This window comes from Saccostrea cucullata, unplaced genomic scaffold (genome assembly GCF_032062105.1).
Source record: "Saccostrea cucullata isolate Sc308-1 unplaced genomic scaffold, CSIRO_AGI_Scuc_v1 ctg12, whole genome shotgun sequence".
Classification (NCBI taxonomy): Eukaryota; Metazoa; Mollusca; class Bivalvia; order Ostreida; family Ostreidae; genus Saccostrea; species Saccostrea cuccullata.
In genome coordinates, this window is record NW_026933001.1 from 516,540 (window position 1) to 543,415 (window position 26,876).

Sequence of the window (26,876 nt, forward strand, 5' to 3'; positions counted from 1 at the left end):
TATTATTTGTACAAAGGCAAGTATCAGTAAAATAAATTCATGAACACAATTTTTATATGAACAAGTATGCTTAAATTTTGTAACCTTTTTTGTAAAATTAATAAAGAAAAATATAAATAAAATTCTTTTGACTAGATTGATTATATTAAAAATTACCCCTTTGTCTTACAACCAACAACCATTATTCTCAATCAAGTTAGCCATTTGTGTTGCACAGTCTATACAGTAATTCATTTGTACATATATACATGTAACATTTAAATTCTGGACATCAGTCTGAAGCTTTCTCAAACTATATACACTGTAATATCATTAATGAAAGTCTTCATTGAGATATGCAAAAGAAGTAAAAGAAATCTTATGCTATATTGTTGATATATTAATCACTTTTTCTGATATATTGTTGATATATGGTTCATATATATATATATATTTATATATATATATATATATATATATATATATATATATATATATATATATATATATATATATATATATAATATATATATTGTATATTTAATTTTCCTAATCGTCCAGATCATCTTCACTGGCATTATAGTCCCTGACATCAGTGGTTGAATGCTTAGAAGACATTAAATCCTGTCTGATTCTGTCCAGCTCTGCAAGTTCTCCCTGCAAGAGAAGCAATTTTTAAAATCCTGATTATGACTACAAGTGCTAGTGCATTAATTTTTCAATCCTCATAAATAGGAGTTTGGATGGAATAAAAAAAAGTTGCTGTGATTAAGCTTGGAAAATCCAAACTATTATCACATGCAATTGAGTGATAACTGTAAAAAAGATTACTGCTCAATGCATTCCATGTGATATTCATTCTGTGATATAATTATATCTGTTCATACATTTTACTGTATTTGCTAACCAAGGGTCTCAAATCACAAATCTACTATCATGTCAAAACCATTGGCTAAGCTAGCAAAGATGTCATTTTAATTCAATCAGAAAAAATAGCTTAATTCAACTCACAATGTGCCCTTGTCATTTTGATATTTACATACACATGTAAAACATCCATACTCCACTATGACTTACCCTAACTTGTGTCAGATAGAACTGTCTTTTACTGGAAATGCCTCTCATTGGAAAAGGGTTCACTGTATGGAATGCAATCTGAAACCAGCAGAACAGCAGTTTTAAAGTTTTATTTTCTTTCAATTCATGTGTCTAGTTTCCTAGCTGGTAGCTTAAAGTGCATGCTTATTCTGGTAATTCTCTTCTTCAAATCTTTATTATCCCCTTACAACAGAGTTAGAAGGGATATAGTAATGCAATAATGTGTGTGTGTTTGTTTGTGGGCTATCTCCTGTGCAAAGTGGAAGGTACATAATTTGCATCTGGTTCAATGTCTTAAGCTTAGTTTATAGAAAATGCTCTTGAGAGGGGAAGCTCTGCTTTGCGATGCCCTTTTTAATACTTTTTTTCTGCTCTGAGGTTGATAATATTGTCTCCTATGATATTCTGAAGACCATTTTAAGAGAGAGTAAAATAATATTATATGAGCAGTTTATGCTTTATAAACTGCAAAGCAATTCATAAAAAATCGTAACCTGTTTCAATCAAGGTTATAGCAGTAAGGCTGTGCCTTGCTATGTTAATAAATCACCTGTGCTACTTTCTGGACATCTGTGATTTTTTCTCCCATTATCCTCATGAAGTGATTCAGCTCCAGGGTACTTGTCTTCTTCAGAATATCTTCTTCCACATACTTGAAAAATGCCACAGCAAATCGGAACAGCACCTACAATAAATATAGTTTGTGTTCAATTGTTTGTATGACTGAAACTTGGATGTGATAGATGTAACAATTTTTACATTTTTCAGTGTTTCAAGGAAATTCATGTACTGATATATTGACAAGTCAAATACCAAGAATATTCAAAGTTTGTTATCACTGTAGTCTACCTATTGTTATCTGGAATACTCAGATTTATTAGTATTTTGGTCAGTTACACCTAGTTTGGTGATTTTACTGAAATCTTTAAAATATTGTTTAGAAAAAAAATAAGAAAAACTTGTATAGAAAAGCAGAAGAGATCATAATACTTGTACTATTCCATCTTACTTTACTCCCTTCATACAGGAATGCATCCCAGATTCTAAGGAATGTGGTAATAGGAATGTTGTCAATGAACACAGTCAGGAACCAGTTAAAGGTGAAGAGTGAAAGGTCAACTGAATGCTGCTCCAGGTGAGAGGCCACCCGGGGGAGCTTCTCCTGAATCAGGTCCTTCAACACTCGCTGTATAAGAAATAAACCATCAATATAAAAATAATGTTAATAGCATAAATGCATGAATATTTAATTACTGTAAACCAACTATTATTCACATCATCTTTTATTCGCGATTCGTTCATTTGAAATCAATACGCGACGATTAATTTTCGCGACTGAGGAAACATTCCTTACAACTACTAAGCAAAATTATTGGTTTGCGGTGATTAATATTCGCGAGTTTAAGTGGGTCGCGAAACTCGCGAATATTTCTCGCACGCGAATTAAAGTTGGTTTACAGTATACAAACTCCTAAAGTTTTACTGCAAAAGTCAGCAAAGTTAGATGGAATTTAAGAAGATTACTGAAGCACATTTAGGTTATGCCACACAGGTTTTTTTCTGAAATGGCCGATACTTGAACCTCCCATTTGTTTCCTCAAAACATTGTCTGCATAGTGTGATGTAATAATCTAACTCAATTTGGTATATTTTGTAGCAGCACATTTACCATCAATGTACACAGCTTATATAAATCTACAACAAAATGTGCCTCTCATGCATCTAAATCAAATGAACAATTTTTATATTAATGTAACTTAGCACAGCTGTGAGAATTTAACCTGATCTGCCTGAGCTGCCAACATAGTCTTGCTGTAGTAATCCTGTGGCATGATGAAATCAATGATTGCCACCAAACACCAGAATGCCTCCTCTTCACTTAGAAACAGCAAGATAATGGCTGCCAGTCTGTTCATACCCTGTAAATAAAACGTCACAATCTTAACAAAGAAGAGTATAGCAGCATTGGAACATACATGTATGGCATGCCAAATTCACAAAAATGAGCTATAAACATAGTTTCACAGTCGATAAACTAAGGTTTATCGATGAGTTTACAGACTATGGCACGCCAAATTCATAAAAATGAGCTAATCATAGTTTCACAATGATAAATAGGTTTACACTTGTCTACTCTATTGTTTGCCACACCAAAATATACCATTAACAACATTAATCTATATTTTACATCTGTAAACCATAGTTAACGCGATAATCTGTGTTTCACGACCGTAAACTATACTTAACACCGAAAAGTATCATTTGCGATTGCAAAACATGGATTATCTACTCTTTTGATAACCACACAGATTCACGATTTGTAAACTATTTTACACACAAGATATATAGTTAACGATCGTTAGCCACACCAAGATTTACCACTGAAAGTGAATCTATGTTTATCAACAAAATCTATTGTTAACGTTTTATTAGCCACACCAAGATAACCACTTAGATTAGCATTGTAGCCAACTATAGATAATACCGTTAAATATAGTTGTTAGCCACAAAAGATAGTTACCACTGCAAGTGTTAATTTGTTTACAATTTGTAACTAGCCACACCAAGATAAACCACTTATCAAGTGTACATTTGTTTAACTCATTTTTTGTGAATTTGGCGTGCCATAACAGACTGTAAACTATAGTTAACAACATTAATTGTACACTTGTCTACTCTATTGTTTGCCACACCAAAATACACCACTCCAAGTGTACACTTGTCTATTCTTTTGTTAGCACACCACTGCAATTGCACATTTGTCTACTCTATTGTTAGCCACACCAAGATACACCACTGCAAGGGTACATTTGTCTACTCTTTTGTTAGCCACACCAAGATATACCACTGCAAGTGTACATTTGTCTACTCTATTGTTAGCCATACCAAGATATACCACTGCAAGTGTACATTTGTCTACTCTATTGTTAGCCACACCAAGATACACCACTGCAAAGGTACACTTACCTTAATACTTTTACAGATGCCTACTATACCATAAATGTAAACCTCTATATATACACTGTTGCAGGTCACACCAAAATACACTCATGACAAATTAAGTTGCTAGTTGCTACATGTTACGGATGTATTAGACATGATTATGCACTACTGCAAAAGTATAGCTGTCTACACTTTTGCTAATTTACACCAACAAGCATTCCTCATGTTTTTGTGCAGCAGCTCTAAATACTAGTACATGTACTACTGTGCTTGTAGAATTGTATGCATGATTAGCTACACTGTAGCAATTGTATAGTAATATTCACAAGATCTGTTCAAATTTTACATTTATTTCATGCAGCCTAGACTGTTCCTAAGAATGTTGTTAGTTTAATATAATTATGACAACAACTCAGGTGATTGTGGCAACCTTATGTCAATTTTAAGCCTCTGCAATATTTATGTACCAGGATTTAAACTATGATTTGGGGGAGAAAACTTCAAGGATAAATGTGAAAAATAACCATGTTTAAGTGTCAAGAACATAAAAGTTTTTGACACAAGAAAACTGTGAATCAGTATGAGCTTTCATTAATTGGTCTACAATACAAAATCATGGATTGTGAAGAGCTAACAATTCTAGTTCCCACTATCATATCTAACTGGTGATACTATGGCAACATACATTCTTTGAAGTGGGTATAAGTATCTAACAATTCCTTAATACAGTTCCTTTTGGAAATTTTACACTTCTGAATCCTGAGGCTTTGATTTTGTCCATAAGTATTTATAGTTCTGAATCTAATCAATCTAAATGAATATAAGCACAAGAATGCTTCTCCATTAAAAAGTTAATCATGTCACAGTAGTACAAGTCAATAGACATATAAACACAACACTCCAAAAATGTTTCTTGGTGACATGCATATTGGGAAAAAAATTGTGTACTGGTACATGGTACATGAGTTGACTCTAACTTGCACAGAGAAAGGTTTCCTATGTATATGACAACCTTCATTGCAGGCAGAACTAAAAGTGTAGAAGAGGAGTAGCAATTGAAGTCATCATGCCAATTTTTTTTCATAGAAATGAGTCAGACTAAATGTTCAACTAAAATGATTCACACATATATGTACTACAAATTAACTGGTTTCCTCACCCAAAATGAAAACAATATCCTACAATATCCTGAAATCAGAGATAAATATCACATTTGACTGAAGAAAAAAGGTGTTATTACTTCTATTGCAAGAAAGTAGAGCAGCTTTCAACATTCTTGCAAAGCATGGCTTAGTATTCCGCATTGACCAAGAATGCATTGGATGAACATTTTATAGGAGATAATGAAAATGCAGTCTTATATGAAATTCAATATATATACATACCTGACAGTATCCTATTGAGGTGTTATGCCAACTGTAGGCCAAGAGAACATTCCTCAGCTTGCTTATCCCAGGGGATTCTATATTCTCATAAAACCTATTATTGGGCAAAGTTCTCAACAAATCTAGCTCTATCTAAAAAAAAAATCAAGGTAAAGATTTAATCAAGATTTGTTTTCTCTTAATTAAGTACATTGTGTTTTTTTGTGAAAAAAAACTGTCTAGTGCATGGGTGGCATGCTCACAAAATGATAAAATGAATTATTAGTACAGTATACATATAAATCAAGTCAAATAAAATGTACAAAACCCAAGATGCAATGTTTATCAATGAATTATGATGTTTATCAAGGACTTTGGGTTCTAATGTACCAATCTATACAACCCAAAATAAAAACAAATCATTAGAGTTTTTTTTAAATTCCTGAATATCATATCCCTTGATAGAAATGACAAGTATTACTTGAGTGATGTCTGGTGCAGTTCTAATGGGCTCTTGGTCAATATTACTTATTAAATACATGTACTTATGTTACTCAAATTAGTACTTGGCCAAAACCCAATCAAAAGAAATAATAATAATAAAATGTATGTATATATGTGTAAAGAGAAGGAGGAAGGAAAAACATAAAGTGATAAAACAGGAAGAAATGCGGAAGTAACCAACACAGTCTATATAAATAGGAGGAAGCTTAGACATCAAAGCTATTCATCCTATCTTGATGAGCTGAAAACAAGGAAGACACTATAACTGTGATAAGGAATATCAGCCCATGAACCTTAATGCACCTGAGATGATATGAGACCTTAAAGTTGATATGACATGATATGGATTTTTAGTTTGTAACATTCTACCAGTGGCGTAGCTAGCAAAATATCTACTGTATTCAAAAAGGCAAGGGGTTGGGGGATGATGAGGGCAGGGCCCTGGTGGGGGCCCAGGGGGTGAAGCCCCCGTAATGGATTTTTAGGGTTTTATACATCAGAAAATTACCTTAAAAAGTTTAATTTTTCAATCATAAAATCAAATATTCACAAAAAAGTGTTTTCTACACTTACAACTCCAAAATTCTTTTTCTTAAAAGCATTTCGTGTTATCCTGAAATAGGACAAAACATTTTCAACAGTGGAAATCCTGCAATATGTGTTTTCTGAAATCACAAACTTGAATTTGTGAGGATGATATAATTGATATTTTCACAATTTTTCCCTAATGCATGCAGTGTGAAAGTAACAATCAGAATGCAATGTACCACGTGAAAGAACATCCCTGCTTTATTTGATCAATTTAAAAATTTTCATACTGAACATTCAAGACACACTGTTCTCACATTTTGTACCATAATAAGTGTTCAGTTATTTTCAAATTTTTTTTTCTTCTTGTAGCAACTTTATAATTACATTATCGCAAAACTGTTTTGAACTTTTCTGACGAAAGAAAATTCATTATGAAAGGCAGGAAAACCTTTATAGGCAGAAAATTCAATGTTCTGCATAGTAGTTCCTATAAAATTTATTTTACAAATTAAGATATCATATTTACTATGAATTATATGAATTTATCTGAATTCTATATACCGCTTTATCCACACACCAAAAATATTCTCCATTTGTTACATGTTAAAAATTTAATTAGTTTGAAATATTAGTACAAGTTTGCAGTTAATTATAAGGGGAATAAGAAAATAAAACGGATTGAATTATTTGGTTTATTTGCATTTACTTTGAATTGACACAACTTAACAATTCGCCCTTGAAATTCTAAAATGATTTTTTAAATCGATATGTATAGAAGCTTAATATATTACCGGTATTTTAATATATCTAATACGTAGAGGTAAACAAATCGATGTTTTTTTTTTAATATAACCTATTTTAATTGAGTCTTGTATTGGACTTCTGACATGTTTTTCTTTCTTTTTTATTATTATTTCTTGTTAATTTTTTTTTTCAAAATGCTGTGTATTCAATTGTTGTTCAATGTCTAGCATGTTAAAATAAAGTCATTTAAGTGTTTTCTACAAGTACATGACTTTTTATTTTAAAAACTAATGGAGCTTATTATTGGTCAATTTGGAACTATAAAGCCAACAAGTTTTAGTACATAAATTGTTTTACACATGTACATTTCAATAAATCAAATCAATTCACTTATTAACTATTTAAAAATGTTGCATCCAGTTTGATATGTATTTGTGCATGTGTGTCTGATATGCAATACTAGTATGATGAGGTAAAAAAATGACATGGTAATACAGTGTACATGTACACACAAAGGAAGTGGTGTACTTCCTGCCAAGTATACAATAAATAATTTACAGTAAAACTCAGTTATAGCGAAGTCCTGGGGACTATGAATTTAATTCGCTATATCCGTTATTCGTCATATCCGTATAACAAATTCGTATATGTGCAGCGAATTCACAATAATCACATTTTCCTAGTATTTCTACTGAATATCGCAGGGAATCAATTATTAGAAAACACACCTTGGCTAACTAAGGTTTTTATTATAAATTAAATTTCATTGGTAAATCCTTACTAAATATAAAGTCAGTTCAATATACTGTAAACCAACTTTTATTCGCGACGACTTTATTTCGTGATTTACCAGGGATAAACTATTTCGCGCCAATTTATTTTCGCGATCAAGCCTTTTTGGATCTGTTGTTAGTAGAAACATACTATGTATAAATTTCGCAAAAAAAGGTCACATAAAAGTTCACAAGGTCATTGACCTTGGTGTCATTTGATAATTTGTTATAAAAGATGTAAATTTCATTATTTTTAACCTCTACGGGACTCAAAATCATTCGCCATATCCGTAAATTCGCTATATCTGTAATTCCTTATAACTGTAAAATTTTACAACGAATTGTTAAGAATTTTGCCGGGGACCCCAAAAAACTTTGTTATATCCGTGAAAAAGCTATTTTTAGCTTGTATACCCATGCTCTTTTTCAATTCACAAGGTCATTACCTTGTTTTGCTGATGGATCATGGAATCGAGACTGAAATTTGGCCACATTTTGTTTATAATAATGAGGTCCTAGTTTGTCCCTGACTGATCCAACATAAAAGTTTGCACATCTGCAACAATGAACAGGCAAACAATTAATTGATACAAAATGTGGGTAGGGGAATAACAGTTACTTTAATATGAAGGATTCTTTCCTGATTGTGGCTGCCTAAAAATTCTAAAATAAGTTGATGCCATTCAAAAGCTACATCATCTACACTGAATACTTTAATTAATTCAAAATTTAAGTCTCCAATTGTTGTTCAATGTCTTTTACAAAATAAAAAAAAATGAATATTTTTCATTATTTGCTCATGAACATGTAGTGGTACAATTTTTCTCTTTTATCACTAACCCTTTCCAAATGGCCTCCTTGTACTCATGTGGAACCCCTGAGCGAACCATGAGTTTGAGTTCTTGCGAGCGTACAAGGGGCTTGCCAGCCTGGGCCATCATAAAGTTCTCCCACTTCACCTGGTGCGAGAGTTCCTCATCCTGTCTCTAGCAAAACCAAACTCTTCAATCAACACAACATTCAGTGCATGAAAACACATATACACAAAATACTGGATGGTACCTGTTGGTGGCTCTAGCTCACCTTGATTTTATCACTGACTTCTGTCGATTTTCTCTCCAGTTTCTGAGCTTCCAAGGTCACAGGGTCGAACTCACCACTCTCAAAGTCAAATCTCCTTATAAAGCCATACTTGTCATACTCCTGTCCACTACAACAAAAGGTTAGTCATCAATAAGTTTCAAAATTGCAGCTTAAGAAGTTTCCACTTCATTTTTGAGGAATAAGGATGAGTATTTTAGTTCCTTATTACAGGTTTCTAAAACATAAGTACATGTACATATATTTAATGCACATACATTTTGGATGGACTTTGTGAAAGAGTCATTTGATCATAAAACCAGCTGTGTCCATTTAAAATTCTTGTTTCTTTTTTTACATAAATATAAATAACAGTATAGAACACCTGCTGCGAATATACAGTAAAACCAAACTTTGTCTTGAACAATATAATATGTTTCTACAAAATTCTTTCAAATGACTGGGAAAAATTGTACATATTAAGTTATAATTTTTTTTTCATATCAAAAATTCTTTCACAAGAAAAGTTAATATAGACAAACCTGGAAGTAAGGAAACACTCTTTGTCATTCATCTTATCATCTAAGTCGTCATCTGTCTGAATGGCATCTGTCAACAACTGAGAAATAACTGCCTGCGAGTTCCTTTCTCCATCTGCAAAATAAGAAAACAGGACTGATGAGTACCATTTAACGCTGGACAAGTCTTCAAGATCAGGCATATGGAGGTCACAATTTCTGTGTTTTCCAAAAAATGTTAAAATATCAAATGAATTAATTTTCCATTTCTGAAAATAAGTGATTTTACAGAAATGAATTACACTATAACTTGTTTTTAAGTCTACTGATACCCTTGGTACATTAGATACTGCCACAATAACTGCTTAAAAACTTAAAACCTGTTTTGCAAGTACTAAAATTCATAAAATATTGAATATATCAGTTATTCTTAAGAATGCTTTGAATTTATACCTACCCATGACAGGTTGTTTCATTTCTTGAAGCAGATAGAGGTATTTACTTTTGGTCTGTAAGAATTTGCCTTCAAGTTTTGCATTTTCCCTGTGCAATTATTGACAATTTTTTATCATAGAAAAAAAGGAAAATTTCACAAGAAATATGATAATAATGAACAGTAATCCAGCTAGAAATTCCATTAAAACAATACAATATTTTCTTACATCAAGAGGTGTTTATGCCTTTCATCATCACTCTGTCTGAGTTCATTTAACTCCAGAATTTCTTTGGTTAAGAATTTGTTCTGTAACTCATAAGCTTGGCACATATCCTGAAAATAGATGGGACAAGAGTACATGAACTAATTCATAAGAATTACCAGTACAGTGCACCTTGCAATCAATTTTATTAAACAGATAAATGTACAGAGCAGTGAAGAATTCTGAAGTCTCTTAGTTAGATTTTCTTAAAGTTGTATTGAATTCTGATTTGATTTTATTACAGTACATGTATTTACTCTGAGTTTGTCCAGCTCTCTGGTATCTGTATCAAACACCACCGTCTTTCTGATGGTGGGGCTGGATGGGGCGGGGGTCGAGTGGGGGTCGTTGTTGTTCTTCTCCAGCTCAAACATATCATTGGTCAGTTTAACAATGACCTCGTCCTTGGCCTGCAACATGTGCTGAAGCATGGTCACCTGGTCCTTCAAAGATTTCATCTCCTCTTCTGTTATCCTATGTCATTAAATATCATAAGGCATTTATGTATATGTATAAGTTGGTTTGAATTTTTTATGAAACGATATGCTTGTACCAATAAAAACTTTTTAAAAAGAAATATGAGCTAATCTTTTCTTCATTTTGATAGAATTTCAAGGTATTTTCAAATTACTTAAAATTATAAGTATAAATTCATATACATAATTACAATTTTTCATGTACAATGTTAGTGAGATTTATGATCTTAACAACAGGAAAACTGTGACTTTGTATTGATAAAACAATTTCTAGAATTCAACAAAAGCCTTTTTTAGGCACAATAACACACCTCTCTTTCTGACTAGCAATGGCTTTTTCTTCATTGATAGTGGTCAAGCAATACTCCAGTTCTACAATATGTTTATCTCTCTCCTTCAGCATTTGATGAAGCCCTTCATCAGTTTGGTTCAACCCCTCAAATCTAAGACAAGAAACAAAGTAATAAAACACAAAAATGTACCTGGGTGCCTTGTAACTTAAAGCATTATTTATTTTAGCATTATCACTATCAGAAGCCATTATTGATATATTTCCTGATGGCATTTACCTTGTCTGTATTTCCTTCCTGAGGCTGTCCACTTCCTTCTGGAGCAGGCGGACGATTTCTCTGTTGGCCTGAAGCTCATCCTCTGTTCCTTGTTGTTCCTCGTGCAGAGCAGTTATATTATTCTGAAGCTGAAAGTCCATAATAAACATCTATAAATACTTATATGTGTTCTACAACACAATATTTCACAATCTCTAAAACTTTCTAATTTACTGAACTTTCTAAGTTGCTACATGTCTGGGATTGCTGAAACTACATGTATTTAGAATTTTCAGATGAAATCTATTTAATTTTTCCTAGGCTTACACAGATGACCCAAAGATATAAGCAATCACTTAGACTGTTTTGATCAAAGGATTATAAAAGTAAGCATTTTTCCTTCTTCTACATCTGGGAGGACTAAAAATTGTGAAACCTAGGTTTCAATTAATTAATTTTTTTTTACCTGTTTACACCTAAAACACACTCCTTGTTGGTTAGCTTGATCATCCACAGTTTTAGACCGTCTGACAACCTTCAGTTTATTAAATGCTGAAATGATTTTCCCTTGGTTCCTCATTGGAGGTGAAAGGTCACCTGATGACCTCTGAGTGGGGGGTTGATCCAAAATTGTCCAATCTTCTGCAGCTGGGGATGGTGATGAAGTGTTAGGAGTATCAGACTTCCTGCCTATTTAAAAATAACATACCGGGTAGCAATGTCATATTTATCTTTTAGATTACTCAAAAATGTCTCTAATTCAAGTTTGTACATATGACAATTAATGTAAAATTAATCCCTTTGTGTACATGCATTCACACATACAACCTATAAACAGAAAAAAAAACTTGGAGCACTAAATTGAATTAGCTAATTTCTCTGCTTCTAATTGAATTTATTGACAGCTACATTAAATAGAACTAACCTTGAGCTGACTGTTTTCTGATGTTGATCATGACATCCTGGATGTCTGACTTGAGATTTGATGCCCTCCACATAGAAGGCTTTCCTGCTGATGAGGTCCACTCATCCAGAGAAGCTCGCCTGAGCCCAAGTTTTTCTGAAGAAGGAATTACTGGAATTTCGACTCTCTGAGTTTCACACTGCTCCTGCTTTTCTGATGTTGATTTAGCTCTTGATAATCCTCCCAAAGAATCCGGTCTATGAGTCTACAACATGTTTTTCATAAAGCTTTTCATATTTATTGCACATAATATGTACATACTTGATGTTAACGCTGAAGTGGTGTACCGGTACTTGTATTAAAATGTTGAATACATTTAAACATGTATACTGGTACCCAAAACTACAAGGCATGTGATTGTTGTTTTGATGTTTTACCTTAGATCTGGGAAGAGAGTTCCTCTGAGTTGTGTGACTCCGTCTTCTGTTTTGTAGTTCCTGTAGCCAAAACATCATCACATGTCGATCTGGCGCCTCCAAAAAGTAATCCTTGTTTTCTGACCTAAAATAAAAATTAAATCCAATTTCCTGTTGGAATAACAGTACAAAAATTGTGAAACTTCACTCTCAACATATCAAATTCCTATAAGAATAAACAAGAGGCCCATGGGCCACATCGCTCACCTGAGTAACTTTGGTGAGTTCAGTTCTTTACCAGATTTCCCCTCTACTTACATCTATTGTGGCCCCCTACCCCCTCCCAACCCCCATCTTTATTTTCATAATTTAGAATCTACACTACCCCAGGATGCTACCACCTAAGTTTCAGCTTTCCTGGCCCAATGGTGCTTGAGAAGAAGAATTTTCCAATATATTTCTATATAAAACTATGACTCCCTAATGTGGCCCCTCCCTACCCCCGGGGGTCATGATTTTTACAATTTAGAATCTACACTACCCCAGGATGCTTCCACCTAAGTTTCAGCTTTCCTGGTCCACTGGTTCTTGAGAATAAGATTTTTCCTATATATTTCTATGTAAACCTTGCATTCCCTATTGTTGCCCCTCCCTACCCTGTGGGGTCATGATTTTTACAATTTAGAATCTACACTACCCCAGGATGCTTCCACATAAGTTTCAGCTTTTCTGGCCCATTGGTTCTTGAGAAGAAGATTTTTAAAGATTTTTCCTATATATTTCTATGTAAAACTTGCATTCCCTATTGTGGCCCCACCCTACCCCCGGGGGTCATGATTTTTACATTTTAGAATCTACACTAACTCAGGATAATTCCAGATAAGTTTCAGTTTTTCTGGCCCAGTGGTTCTTGAGAAGAAGATTTTTTAATGACCCCACCTTATTTTTGTATTTCCTTGATTATCTCCCCTTGGAAGGGGACCTGGCCCTTTATTTTAACAATTTAAATTCCCCTTCACCAAAGAATGCTTTGTACCAAGTTTGGTTAAAATTGGCCCAGTGGTTCTTGACAAGAAGTTGAAAATGTGAAAAGTTCATTCTACGGACAATGGGTGATCAGAAAAGCTCACTTGAGCTCTCAGCTCAGGTGAGCTAAAAAAAGCATCCAAGCTTCCTTACTGCATGTAACCTAATTACTTTTATCCCTTGACCTTTTGTTTTAGAAATGAAATGATAAAAAAAAAATATTTATATAACAAACTCCAGGTTCCATACATGAAAACAGCCAGCTGATATATCTGAAAACCTACAGCCAGAATACTTTCAATTTCTTTTAAAAATCTTACGAACCTAACCATATTACATGTACCACCTTCCTTTTTCTTAAAAACAAAAACATGACACATAAATATGTTACTCTGTAGTTGAAATAGATCGGATACATCCACATGAATAGAAATGCATGAAAATTTTGCTCACACTTTTTGGAAGAATAATTTCACATTTTCTACTTAACATGCTTAATGAATTGTTCTCTTTATATTTGCATTCATAAAAGATTCAGAAAAATCTGACATCTTAAGAGGTATTAGACAAAAATGAGAAAAGTAGGACATTCAGAGTTTTCCTTTTAAACATGTTAAAAGGTATGTTCTTGACATGAAATAAAAACAAATTAAAATATTTTTGTTTCTTCTATTTGAAAATTCTGCATTTAAATGATTAAACATATATTAAAAAGTCTTCTAAATATACATGTAGTGTATGATTGTTGCAAGATTACACTGTCTCTCTGTTAGGCTGGAAGAGTGGTGGCCTAGATATGGAAGATGCCAATTAAATATGTACTAACGATTATAAGGTGATATGATAAACATATCCTTCTAAATAATTTTAGAAACTACCACTGCTGCAACTTCACTGACCACTATTGGTAATAACCTACTGCATATCAGTGCAAAACACAATTTAGAAAATTGGTTTGTAGGCAAGAACATCATTGGAGGGTCTTCTGTTGATAGCATGACATAGACAAATCTGACTTGCATCAGGCAAGATGGCTCTACATTGAACCAATCTTCTAAGTGTTAACATTTTTAAAGTTTAATGAAGAACAAATGCATACAATAAATTATGTCTTTAATTTAGGATTAATGATGCATATTTCAGTTTGATGTTGTGAAAATTTTGTGTAGGTTTCTCATCAGACTTTAAAACAAAGTGTCAAGGACATGATGTACCTTTCAACTGAAAATTCACATAAAAAATCGATATAGAATAAGACCTCCACTCACTCTACTTACTGCAAGACATCATTCTCTCATGGATACCATGTACCCTTTGAATAGGAGGTTGACTTATCTGCTGCGACACCTACTGCATGGATCTTTCTAAACCGTTAACATTGCGAGGAAAGGGGAGGCTTTGACATTCCGTTTAAAAGTCCCATATGTTCAATGTGATTCAGATTTGGGGATTTGGCAGGCCAGTGGATTAATCAGATGCTTTTTGGTCAGCATTTAGACCCTCCTTGGGCGTCTCACACACAAGAGTACCTCTCTTTGGATGATTCAGACTGTTTGGGATGATACTGGAGCTGCTCTGAGCACCAATCTGCGCCATTTTCACACCACTGAAGGTGCTGATTGAGATGTTTCAAAAGTGGTCTAGGACCATGTATAACAATCTTTTAAGCTGGTTTCGATGTGAAACATTGGCCTGAGACGAAGATCTAGATCACTTCCGGTTTGTTTAATTTTGTTCAAAGCTTTCAAATTCTGATAATTTGACAATAAAAAATGATGCAAAACTTATAGAAAAATGTGTATAAATTATTTTTTTCATATTTGTTCTTTTTTCCAAAAGTAATATCAAGGACAAATAAAAGCAAAAATAAAAGTGAATAAAACGTGTCGTAAGGATGATGAAAATATCAACATTCCAATGGCTCTCCCTCCTCCCTCACTGGCCATTTTGCCCATGATTTGTGTTTTTTTTTAGGTATACCAGTTGTTAAAAATTAATAATGGTCACAAAAAGAAGCTGATTGAACAAAACACGTGCCGCAAAGTACAAGTTTATCGTTTTTAAGTTTTGTTACGGGACATTGGTTTTCATCATTAATAATTGATTTTCTTTTAACAATTGTTGAGAAGACTCATTGGTTATAAAAAATTGAAAATACCATACCCTTTTATCGTGTAGTTTTTAAATAAATACATTTTTTAGAGTGAACACTTAGAAGTTTTGTTAAGTGTATAAGATTACTCATGCTGATAACATGGATAACTAATAAGGAAAATGTTCTGTTCACACATGAGAATATTGAGTGATGAATTAGCTAATTTTGTCTAGTGTGTGTTTAAAAGTATATGGCATATTTTCCTGTTACATAATATTGGCTTACTAAATAAAATCTTGTCTCTTTTGTCATTCAATGACCATTGAATACTCATAATCCAGTGAACTAGCTAATTTGTTTTAATTCTAACCTGATTTCAAATCCTCCAGGTTTATCCGTCTTACTAGCATCAAAGTAAAATGTGGCATGAGAAATGTCAATCTCTCCAAGTGGAAGAAAATCATGAGGATTCCTATAATAATAAAGTCTGCTGTTGGTGTCACTATAAGCAAACCACCGTAGTCGAGTAGATTTCAGCGGACCTTTGTTGGTCGTTATATGAAGCCATCCGCAGAGTTTGCCGTTTTTGGAATCAGGAAGTGAAGAGTTAATTCTTTTGTTCACTTCATCATTGCCATTGTTTCCTGATTCTGCTTTGTCTTTCAGGCTGGGATTAATATCGTTATCCATTTGACTTGATCTGTCACCTGAGTTCATGAGACTGACCTCGGAATCACTGTTTACATTGTTATCAGCTGAGGTACATTGTACTTTCATTTTATCTCCGCCCACCGTCTCCTCCATGATTAAATGTTAAGTGGACGCATTAAATAAATAAATATTTCGTTTTAAGTAAACATGATAATCTTCTGTTATGTATATGAAAGGCCCGTTCCCATGACAAAACAAGGAATTAAATTACATCCTGATGTGAGGGAGGAGGAAATATTATCTTGTTATTTTCACTTTTTGAAAACTTAATGAGTTACATCTTGATCCCGATGTAAAATTAAGATAAATATTTTGAAGAGTTCTTATAAATCAAGTCTTTTTCTCTCTAACTTATATGAATCATAGATCAATATATGTATAAAATTTTATCGGAATTCGAAGCATTATTCATCAATATATATATACTTTGTTATTATTAATGGTAGATTTATATCGGGATCGATCTACCAAAAGGTTTCCCAAACATGTTGACTGACGAATTTACCAGGTTGTTGGAAACTGCAGAAGGAATTGAAAAGAAAATACCCAAAGGTAAAAGAATTTTCTTTTTTTCGCCTCACTTAAACTAACTCATTGCATTTATTGAAGGCAGTGTGATTGGTAGGGAAAATGTCAGGAGAGGAGAAAATGCGAAGTTGAAGGACCAGGCCAGTGGTCCCCTGAATCTCCATTCAGTACTCAGTACTTGCTCTAGCCTACCAACAACTGAGCTATGTGGCCAAGGGTGATTGAACCAATCTGACTGCCACATTCCTCTTTCCTTAAGGGGTTCCATCACCAAAGATGCCAACCCATGCTCTTCCCTGATTATCACATTTCCCCTGTTACATTGAGGCTAGATAGTGCCATTATCTGGATGTAACAGGTGAAAGACCTGCCAGGGTTAATGTCTCTTGGAGGAATATGGCAGTGGTATAGATTTGATTGCTGGTGGCCAGATAGCTCAGTTAGTAGAGCACCTCATATTTAACTCATTTCAAGTTTTAGACAAGCTCAGGTTAGAATCCCACTCTGCTCCATCACGATCAGTCGATTTATCCTTTCCATTTAATAATTTAGTGCCACTACTGAAAACCGAAGTTTGAATCTTCCCATGGCCCGAAATTATAAAACCAGAAAGGATAAAGTGTATGGCTGGACTGAGAATCAAACCCTGATGGACCTCTGGATGACTAGTCTAGTGCTTTACCCACTGAGCTACCGAGGCCAATGTCCACATCCCAAAGCATTACATTATATATTCAATTTCAAAGAATGTGCACTGGACAGTTCTTTAATTATGGAGTACATTATCCCGAACTGATGAGTGTATACATTAATTTACAGATAAGAAGCACCTTTTGGAGTGTGTAATACAAAAATGTAAAAGTAGTTTAGCAAAGGAGGATGCATCCATCATGGGGGCTAGCCAAGAATATGCAAAAGCAGTACTGGATTATACATTCATTGACGAAAGTTTATTGGTTGACAGCAGCTTCCCAAGAGATAGCTGTAAACCAAGAATTCATTCCATTTTTAGTAAGAATATATTTCCTTTTTGAAGCTGTATTCCTTTTGCAATCCATGAAAGGCTTCAATTTGTAAACGATATTAGCATGATTAACTTTCTTTTCAAAAGTTTGATATGAATGAATATTGGAGTGTACTCCTATGAAAATAAATTAATTTCAGATGATATTAATGGAATAGAAAATGCAGTGAAAAAATTGAAAGCGGAGAAGGGGAATAAAGAGGTATTCATAAAAACAGAGCTCTCTGCAATTTTTTATGTAGTGGAAGTACTGGATAAATGTATCATCAATTTGTTTTGGTATCATAACAAGAGAAGGAAGATGTGCTTGGTCCAGATATTGTATAATGTATCTTATTGAATTGATGGGTGGTTGATGTGCTGGGACCAGATATTGTAGAATGTATCTTATTGAATTGATAGGTGGTTGATGTGCTGGGACCAGACATTGTAGAATGTATCTTATTGATATGACAGGTGGTTGATGTGCTGGGACCAGACATTGTAGAATGTATCTTATTGATATGATAGGTGGTTGATGTGCTGGGACCAGACATTGTAGAATGTATCTTATTGAATTGATAGGTAGTTGATGTGCTGGGACCAGACATTGTAGAATGTATCTTATTGAATTGATAGGTGGTTGATGTGCTGAGACAAGACATTGTAGAATGTATCTTATTGAATTGATAGGTGGTTGATGTGCTGGGACCAGACATTGTAGAATGTATCTTATTGAATTGATAGGTGGTTGATGTGCTGGGACCAGACATTGTAGAATGTATCTTATTGAATTGATAGGTAGTTGATGTGCTGGGACCAGACATTGTAGAATGCATGTTGTGGAGGAAGGGAGCATTGATGTACATGTATTGTGCCACCATCCAGGAGGAAGACAAGGACAGGATAAAGGAAGATCCTCAGTGTTATGCAGAGGTGAGACTCAATCGTGGAATGCCAATGGCCAACCTATTTAGCATTTATTTCTTTTATCTGTTATTTAAGATATTGATAATAGATTAATTTACTTATATTTTCAAATGAAATTTTGGCTCCTTTTTTTCTTTTTCTTTTTTTGTTCAATGATGTATACTTCTTACAAAACTTTGGAATTTGATATTTAATGCAAAGATTCACCATACAATGGGCCTTGTTGTATAAAGTCAATTCAATCATTTTGAAAATAAATGATGTCAGGTTAAAAAACACACACACTTGTATGAAACACTGAATAGTTTGAGGATGGATCTTGTTCAAAAGAAAATGCTAAGATTGAGCCATTTGAATGGCACAAAATTACAAGAAGGCAATGATTTTTTCAGTTGATTTTAATATATTTCAGCAAATTGAATGTGGGATAGAAAATCTTCAAAAAATGCTGTCAATACGACAACCTCATGAAGTGCAGAAAGACGGTAAAGAGAGGGATGTAGAAACACTTCTTAGTTTGGGTATGTAATAAAATTTTGTCAAGGGACAGAACTCTGGAATTCTTTCTCCTTCAACACCAGAAATTACATTTTATAGTATTTCAATACAATATCACATTGAGGATCCTATTTACACTGCACTCTAGAATTCTGATTCTATGGTATTTAAATGCAGCAGTTAGAGTGATCTACCTTAGTCTAGATTTAAATCTGAATAAATTGAAATCTGTATCATAATGCTCAATATGAAATAAGTTTAAACAATTCTTACATTTCTAATGCTATGTTTTCTTTGAAAGTTTTTCCTTATGTTGAAAATGAAAAAAAGATAGAAACAATATTTAACTATACCATTTTATGATAACATTTTATCACTATCCAAAAAAAATATTTTCAAGAGATTCAATGAATGTATACAAGGTAATCATTTTTGATGATATAAAATTACCAACAAAGAACTACCTGCTAGTCCTGCTTACACGCATTTATCAATCGTTTTTGCTAAAACTTGAGGTTATGCTATATAATGGATAAAATTACACTTTTATTCTACACTAAGACACCTGATTAAATACAATATAGTTTTTCATTTAGATGAACAGTGTTGCATTGGTTACTAAAAATAGAAATGTCTGTGAACTCCTTCAAAATGGTATTCCTGCTATAGTTTAGGTTTGATTTCAACACAATTTGGCACATATTTAGACTACTATGATACACAATATTGTTTATCAGATTTTGTTTTCAGGGAATATTGTTGCCATGGTTACTAAGAATAGAAATTTCTTATAAATACTTTCAAAATGCTACCCCTTTTACACTTTGGATTGATTTCAATGTAACTTTGCACTCAAGTAGAAGATGCATAATTAAATTTCAAAGTTTCAAATCCAAGTTCTATATACTTGTTTTTATTTTACAAATAGACCAGTAGAACAGCAGTCTTATCAGAGACTTCTGGTTTTAATTTAATTTTTTCATCAAATGATGAGGTCAGATCTACATTATTAAGCATGTTTGTATCCGTAAAGTGTACTTTTGCAATATTTTTCTTTGAAAACATTTTGTTTTCTCTACGAAAAATACCTGTGTGTAGGCTAAAGTGGTCAGTTATTTATTTCTTAGATTAAAAGTCTGAATGGTTATTCAAAGGTTAATCCACCAAAACAATTTATTTCATGTAGACATGTTTATGTTTATCTTTCACGTCCAGGATAGTTTATGATTACTTGTAATTCTTTCAAGAGGCATGAATTTTATTTCATATAGTGGGCAATAAATATAAGAAAACATTTTCCTCTCCTTTTTTATGACCATCTTAATTTTTAAGACAACTTTATAGTACTCAATTTTCTCTTGTTTTATGAGCTACTGTACTTCAGATTTAATAAAAATGCTTGCTCCTACACGTAGACTTGTATTGAATCTGCGATTTTTGCTTCAGGTATATACAGTGACACCCATTTGCTAGCCATGATGTATGCAAGTGAGCTGTGTTACTGGTATTCTCAACTAAAAAAAGACCATCAAGTTAATTGTTCCTCAGTCCTGGATGAGAAACAAATTGGTGTCAAATATTTACAAGACTATCTAAAAGCAGTTAAAGGACCATTATCTGTTCAGGGATGGTCGTCAGAGAGAGCAGAACAATTACTAGATTACTTCAATAAACTAACTTAAATAAATTGATACAGGATGTCGTTTGTTGTAGTATGAAATTGTAATATTTTAAATGGTTTTAAATTGCAAGTAAATCTCAAGAGTATTGTGTAATTATGATTGCATGTACTAAAATCTTTTGAAAATATTTTGATTATTATGGGGAAAAATTGATTTTATGTACGCATTCAAATCCATGGAACTTGCATCATTTAAAAAAAAAATTATTTTAAAAAAATGTTCTAAATTAATACTTGCATCTTGCCTGATCTCGGTGAACTCAAGTCATTTGTAATGGGTATAGTTCATTCTTTCCTGTTGCAAAAATTAGGGTGCAAAAGTAATTTTTCAAAACTAGAATAAAAAAGGCCATTATCTTCTCAAGAACAGCACAGGCATATTAGACGTATTAATGTGGAAGCATCCTCATGTAGTTAGATTCAAGTTTGTTCAAACCATAACTCCAGGGTAGGTAGGAGCCACAGTGGGGTCTCAAAACTTTACTCTAGAATGTATTGGGGAAAATAGCTTTAAAAAGCCTCTTCTCAAGAACAACAAAGTCAAGAAATATCTGACGTTTTCAAGGCTCTTTTCAAGATTTTGCATCTTCGCTAGCCAAGGGTTTTCGGTCTGCACTGCTCCCATGCGGACCAAAAACCCTTGGCTAGCGAAGATGAAGATTTTGAAATTTTACGTGTTTTCTTGGCCACTGTACATCTCGTAAGAAATACCAGGAGACCGTCAGATATTTCGGACTAGATTGCTGGTAGTCATATTAGTATGGAAACATCCTCATGATTTTAAATTTATTTAACTCATGACCCCGGGTGTGGGTAGGACTGCGATGGAGGATCAAAAAATATGTAGTAAACAAGATTTGTTTGTGAAACACTACGCGCCTGGTGGCAACAAAGTTCGAAAAAGCAATTTTTAGCAAATAGGTCACAGTCAAGGTCACACGATCATTGTCCTTGGTGTCATTTGGAAGCACTTAATTAGTGGAGTAAGCATACCAAATATAAAGTCTCTATCTCCTATTGTTCAAAAGTTATGGCGAAAATTCGAAAAAATCTATTTTTAGCATATAGGTCACAGTCAAGGTCACAAGGTTATTGACCTTGGTGTCAGTTAAAAGTGCTTAATTAGTGGAGTATGCATACCAAATATGTAGGATTGAAGTCTCTCTTTCACGGCTCAAAAGTTCGAAAAAGCTATTTTTAGCATAAAGGTCAAAGTCACGAGGTCATTGATCTTGATGTCAGTTGAAAGTGCTTAATTAGTGGACTATGCATACTAAATATGAAGTCTGTATCTTTCACGGTTCAAAAGTTCTGGCAAAAGTTCGAAAAAGCTATTTTTAGCATAAAGGTCACAGTCAGGGTCATTGACCTTGGTGTCAGTTGAAAGTGCTTTATTAGTGGAGTATGCATACCAAATATGGAGTCTCTATCTCTCACGGTTCAAAAGTTATGGCGAAGGTTAAAGTTGACAACAGACAAACAGATAAACAGACAAACAGACAGACAGGACAAAAACAATATGCGCCCCGAATAAATTCGGGCGCATAAAAAATAGTTTCTAATTAGAACGGTTAAACCATTAGATATATTGATATGGAAGTATACTTCAGGTTGTGTAAATTCAAATTTATTCTATCACCTATCGTTAACTTTTCAATACTGAATCGGAAATAAGCCAATATGCTCAGGTGATCAATGTGACCCTCGGGCCTCTTTTCAACGTACTGCAATATCGGGATAGAAGTAATAATGCCCATCCCTAATTTTGTTATATCAATCCATATAAGGAGTTTGTTCATTTTCCTTCAGGTTTGATTACCGAATATGTGTATGAAGTTCAAGACATACATGTACCTTAGATTACATGTACAAGTACTTAACTTTTTCTGATTAATTTTAAGCATCAGTACAACCTATTTCAATCCTGATATCAATCCAGCCCTAGTTTTTTACTATAAATGACTTAAAGTTTACTGTTATGCAGGAGATATTACCTATATTTTCTTTTTAAATCCGCCATCTGGTCACCCATAGCTGTAAAAATCTTTTGTTCTTTAATATAAAGATGCAACGATGTGAATTTGTTTTCATGTTTTTATTTACATATCACGTATAATACACGCAAAAAATCATTCAGTCTTCCACTGGAAGAGCCATTTAAATTTGAATGTTTTTATTTGAAAATTACTATTTGGTTTCCATGTTTCCTGAGATGTATACTGTTTCAATTAATGCTTTTCAGTTTGTTATTTAATAAATTCTAAAGGATCGTTATATCATATTTGTTTTTCTTGAAATGTCTTTTCAATTTTCAAATGATCAGCGAGTGTTTTTTCAATGAGTTCTTTATTAAAGGCCTGTTCCCTCTTTGGTATCCTTATATGAAGTGGGTTGCTGTTATTTAAGCAAATAGAATAAATGTCGAGTATACTCTGAGCAAGCTTTGTGACTAGTTCATCATCAACTATAAGCTGATTTCGTATAGCACGTGGCATTTCTAGTTGAAAGGCGGGTGTTCCCATGACAACGGATTGACAGGTCATGGTGTATAGGTCACCACCCCAGTCACCACACAGTGCGGGGTTGACGTTGACTGTAAACCGCATGTTGTTTTTCTCATACGTATATTTAGGATCGCTGAACATATTTGTGAACGCGATTTCGGTCTCAGATTTAAACCACTTCGCAAAACTTGGTTCTTTCCAGTGAGTTTCCATGGCTTTAAATCCCACATCAAGATCCATATTTGTTTTCCGATTTTTCTTTCCGTGCATATCAATGTGCAGTATCGGCAATTTGTTGTCTCGTCCAAATTGCTTGAAATGTTCTAACGCCTCGTGGAATGGTGACTGTGAAAACTGTTTCTCAGTGAGGTAGTTTGGGTCCAAGTTCTTGAAGTCCGCTGGCATTGCCATTCTCCTGTCCCATATGATAAAGCTCGGCGGAATACCAGCAATTCTATTGATTTCATTTGCTACTTTCAATAAGATTTCGGTGACGTGGATCTCGCGATAGTGAATGCGTCGTCTGCGTCCTTCAGTTCCACCGCGCCAAAGTTTGATCCCATGCGGAGCGCTGAGTAAAATGGGACCAAAAAGTTTAAACATACAAGCTGGCGTAGAGGTGATAATCTTTGATAGAATGGGTTTCATGAACTTAGCGTATTGATTATTGTTTTTTGAATTTTCTTTTTTAGAAGAATGTTTTGATCCGTGTTTGTGTGTATTTGGATCAGACTTGGACACCTCTGCCTCGTTCACCGTTACACTTTCCCTCTTAGAGTGGTTCACAACAGCCATGTTCTCATTGTTGTGTCTGAATTGTATCTTAGGTTGTCTCTCAATGGTTGTCATATATCTTTTGATGGCTTGTTTCACGGCGGTTTCAACACTTATAATGTCTTTGTTTCTACACGTCAAGTTTGATGACATTCCATCCAAAGAAAGCATTGTCGATTCTCTCTCTTGAATTTGTATTTTAGACACTAGATACTCCTGCTTTTTAAACCCATTTCCTGTCCGTTTTGCCGACTCCCCTTCTGAACTTTCACTTGACTCTTGGTTGCTGATTTGAAGCTTAGAAAGATCAGTTTGTTCAGTCCTTGTACTAAATTCGGAAAACGTGTGCATGCGCAGTATTCCAGGTTTTCTCAAAACTTTGGGTCTAAGCTGAGACTTCTTCACTTCTGGAATCGTGGACATTCTGTGTGGAAGATGTGGGAAGTCATCTTTCTCGACCGGGAGGCGTGAGAAGATTCGTTTATGTTTGTCCGAGTAACTAAATAAAGGCACGTGCGTCTTTGCCACGGTTATATACCGGGTCCGGCTGGGGGTCTTCGGAATGCCGATGCGGAGGTCCGTTGGATTGGAGAGCACATAGGGCCCACTGGTAGAGGGAATGGTACCCGCCATGTCTTGATATTAATGTCTCTTTGCCTGGCTGAGTTCATTCATAGCAAGGCACACACCTGGAAGAAAAGAATATTAGTTAAATCAATCATAAATGAAAGTCAATATTCCAAAGCATTTTTGGAATTTAAATGACAGTTTAATGCTTATGAAGATCGACAAGAAGGGGGGAAACAGTTTTAGTTGCACATTTGACTTACCAAGATTTTCTACTAAATGAAAATTAGAAATTTGACAGTAATCAAGTTCCTGTCAAACTGAGCTCCTTATTTCGTTGGAATTAATATTATAGGCCGGTTATTGCTTATCGAGGTGTTAAAGCCTTAGTCCTTTCTTCAGAAAATCATCTATTGTTCACTGTGCCTTTATAAGCGTTTGGATTTAATCAGTAAAGCTACCTTCACAACAAACGACTTTTCTACTTATCATTACGTTCCATTCAAGATTTGAATCTAAGTAAATATGAACCGAAATCATTTATTTTAATCAATTCAATGTGAACTTGGAGAAACTTCTCAATTATTCTGGACTGCTTTTAGATACCACATCTGTGATCTTTCATCGTGATCAAATAAAATCTTGATCATATATTCGATCAATGCTTTTGTTGTCGCATAAGCAATATCTAGTTTGAGCCCATTTTTGATATTACATGTATAATATTGATTTCAGATTGATTAAATAAATTATTAAAATATTTCACGTAAACCATCATACTAGTATGTACTTTGATGTATTTGTTCATTTCATTGTAGTCAGATACACGAAATAAATAGTCATATTAAATATCTGAATCATTTTCACAATATAATTATTTTTTGTTTTGTTGAGATAAAAACCAACTTTCACTTTTATAATGAACTTACCTGTGCAAATTCACTTTTCCAACATTAGCGATCCATTACAAAGATCAAACTTTTTAACTTTATTATCGTAAGAATTTCTTGTATTATATCAATTAAGACAATCTTTGATTTTGATAGGGTTTATAAACAGGCAGGGGGTTTAAACCTTACTTCAAACAAACATCTACTTACTAGTGGATTATTCCTATTTGTTCTGTAACACAAAAAGGGGTGTGTAGAATGTTTCTGAGCAGATTAAATTCGTATGAAGGCCAAAAAATAAAGACATAAGTATTAGTTTTTCTGTTGACACTTTTTACTTGAGGTCATTTAGCATAACTGATTTGAGATTTTCTTCAAATTATTAGAAGAATTAAACAGAGGATATAGATAAACTAAACTTACTAGTATCCCGTTTCTACCGATATCCTTTGTTCTGTCAGACCTTTTATGTCGTCAAGAGCTCGGGTTCAATTTATCATTTCTTCAATCAGACTGGGGCATTTAAATGGGTACCCTTATCTGGTGCGACTGTATTACTGCGAATGTTGGCACTTCATGTTGGTAATTGCACTGACAGATTATTCTGCACAAACCATTATACGTTCACCTTCACTGATCTACTCTGTGCCATGTAGCACACACGACTACCGACCCCCGGCCGTAAAATTTGGTCGTCCAACTACCGCCCCTCCCCCTTCCCAGGTTTTCCACAAATCTTCACAAATTTGTTTGCCGATGGAGGTTTACACACTAACATTTACATCCAAGCTTACAGTTCCATTTAAATCCATATGAATAATAAGGAAAAATATCAATCAATAAAAATGTTAGAACACAAATTATCATTTTTCTGGAGCTGCATAATGAAGATTGACAAAAAAGGCGTGACAAATGTCTAAAGTTTCAAACGTATAAAAGTTGTATTCAAATGTGGTGTTGTGTATTTAGAGTCAAGTCCGTATCATTGAAAGGTTTGAAATTATGACAAACAAAACTTTTATGCTTGAAATTGTTTCTCTAATTATTTATAAGCGGAATTCTTTGGGTTCAAAATCGAAAAAAAAATTCCACA

The 26,876-nt window shown here is 33.9% G+C and overlaps 3 protein-coding genes across 5 annotated transcripts; 1 reads left to right on the forward strand and 2 right to left on the reverse strand.

Moving 5' to 3' along the window:
- Positions 1-505: 505 nt before the first annotated feature.
- LOC134236862 (TBC1 domain family member 2B-like) lies at positions 506-16,673 on the reverse strand. Its single transcript, XM_062719018.1, has 19 exons — positions 16,068-16,673; positions 12,598-12,721; positions 12,182-12,425; positions 11,723-11,946; positions 11,278-11,405; positions 11,020-11,151; positions 10,490-10,706; positions 10,197-10,303; positions 9,992-10,077; positions 9,559-9,670; positions 9,020-9,146; positions 8,777-8,922; positions 8,385-8,492; positions 5,406-5,538; positions 2,859-2,996; positions 2,087-2,263; positions 1,628-1,762; positions 1,057-1,134; positions 506-636 (listed from the first exon to the last, which is right to left on the reverse strand). The coding sequence occupies exons 1-19, from the start codon at positions 16,499-16,501 to the stop codon at positions 529-531; spliced, it is 2,958 nt and encodes a 985-aa protein (XP_062575002.1). The 5' UTR covers positions 16,502-16,673; the 3' UTR covers positions 506-528.
- Positions 16,674-16,855: 182 nt separating this feature from the next.
- On the forward strand, positions 16,856-22,528 carry LOC134236865 (RAB7A-interacting MON1-CCZ1 complex subunit 1-like). The gene is made up of 6 exons (XM_062719022.1): positions 16,856-16,960; positions 17,756-17,947; positions 18,101-18,162; positions 18,741-18,875; positions 19,282-19,390; positions 20,814-22,528. Exons 1-6 carry the CDS (start codon positions 16,894-16,896, stop codon positions 21,047-21,049), a joined length of 801 nt encoding a protein of 266 aa, XP_062575006.1. The 5' UTR covers positions 16,856-16,893; the 3' UTR covers positions 21,050-22,528.
- Positions 22,529-23,193: 665 nt separating this feature from the next.
- Positions 23,194-26,291, reverse strand: LOC134236863 (uncharacterized). 3 transcript variants are annotated; one of them, XM_062719021.1, is made up of 2 exons: positions 25,157-25,248; positions 23,194-25,015 (listed from the first exon to the last, which is right to left on the reverse strand). In XM_062719021.1, exon 2 carries the CDS (start codon positions 24,957-24,959, stop codon positions 23,325-23,327), a length of 1,635 nt encoding a protein of 544 aa, XP_062575005.1. In that variant the 5' UTR covers positions 24,960-25,015; positions 25,157-25,248; the 3' UTR covers positions 23,194-23,324. The 3 variants fall into 3 exon arrangements, with proteins under 3 accessions (XP_062575005.1, XP_062575003.1, XP_062575004.1); XM_062719019.1 differs by lacking the exon at positions 25,157-25,248 and adding an exon at positions 26,207-26,291 and having other exon boundaries at positions 23,195-25,015; XM_062719020.1 differs by lacking the exon at positions 25,157-25,248 and adding an exon at positions 25,823-25,901 and having other exon boundaries at positions 23,195-25,015.
- Positions 26,292-26,876: the final 585 nt, after the last annotated feature.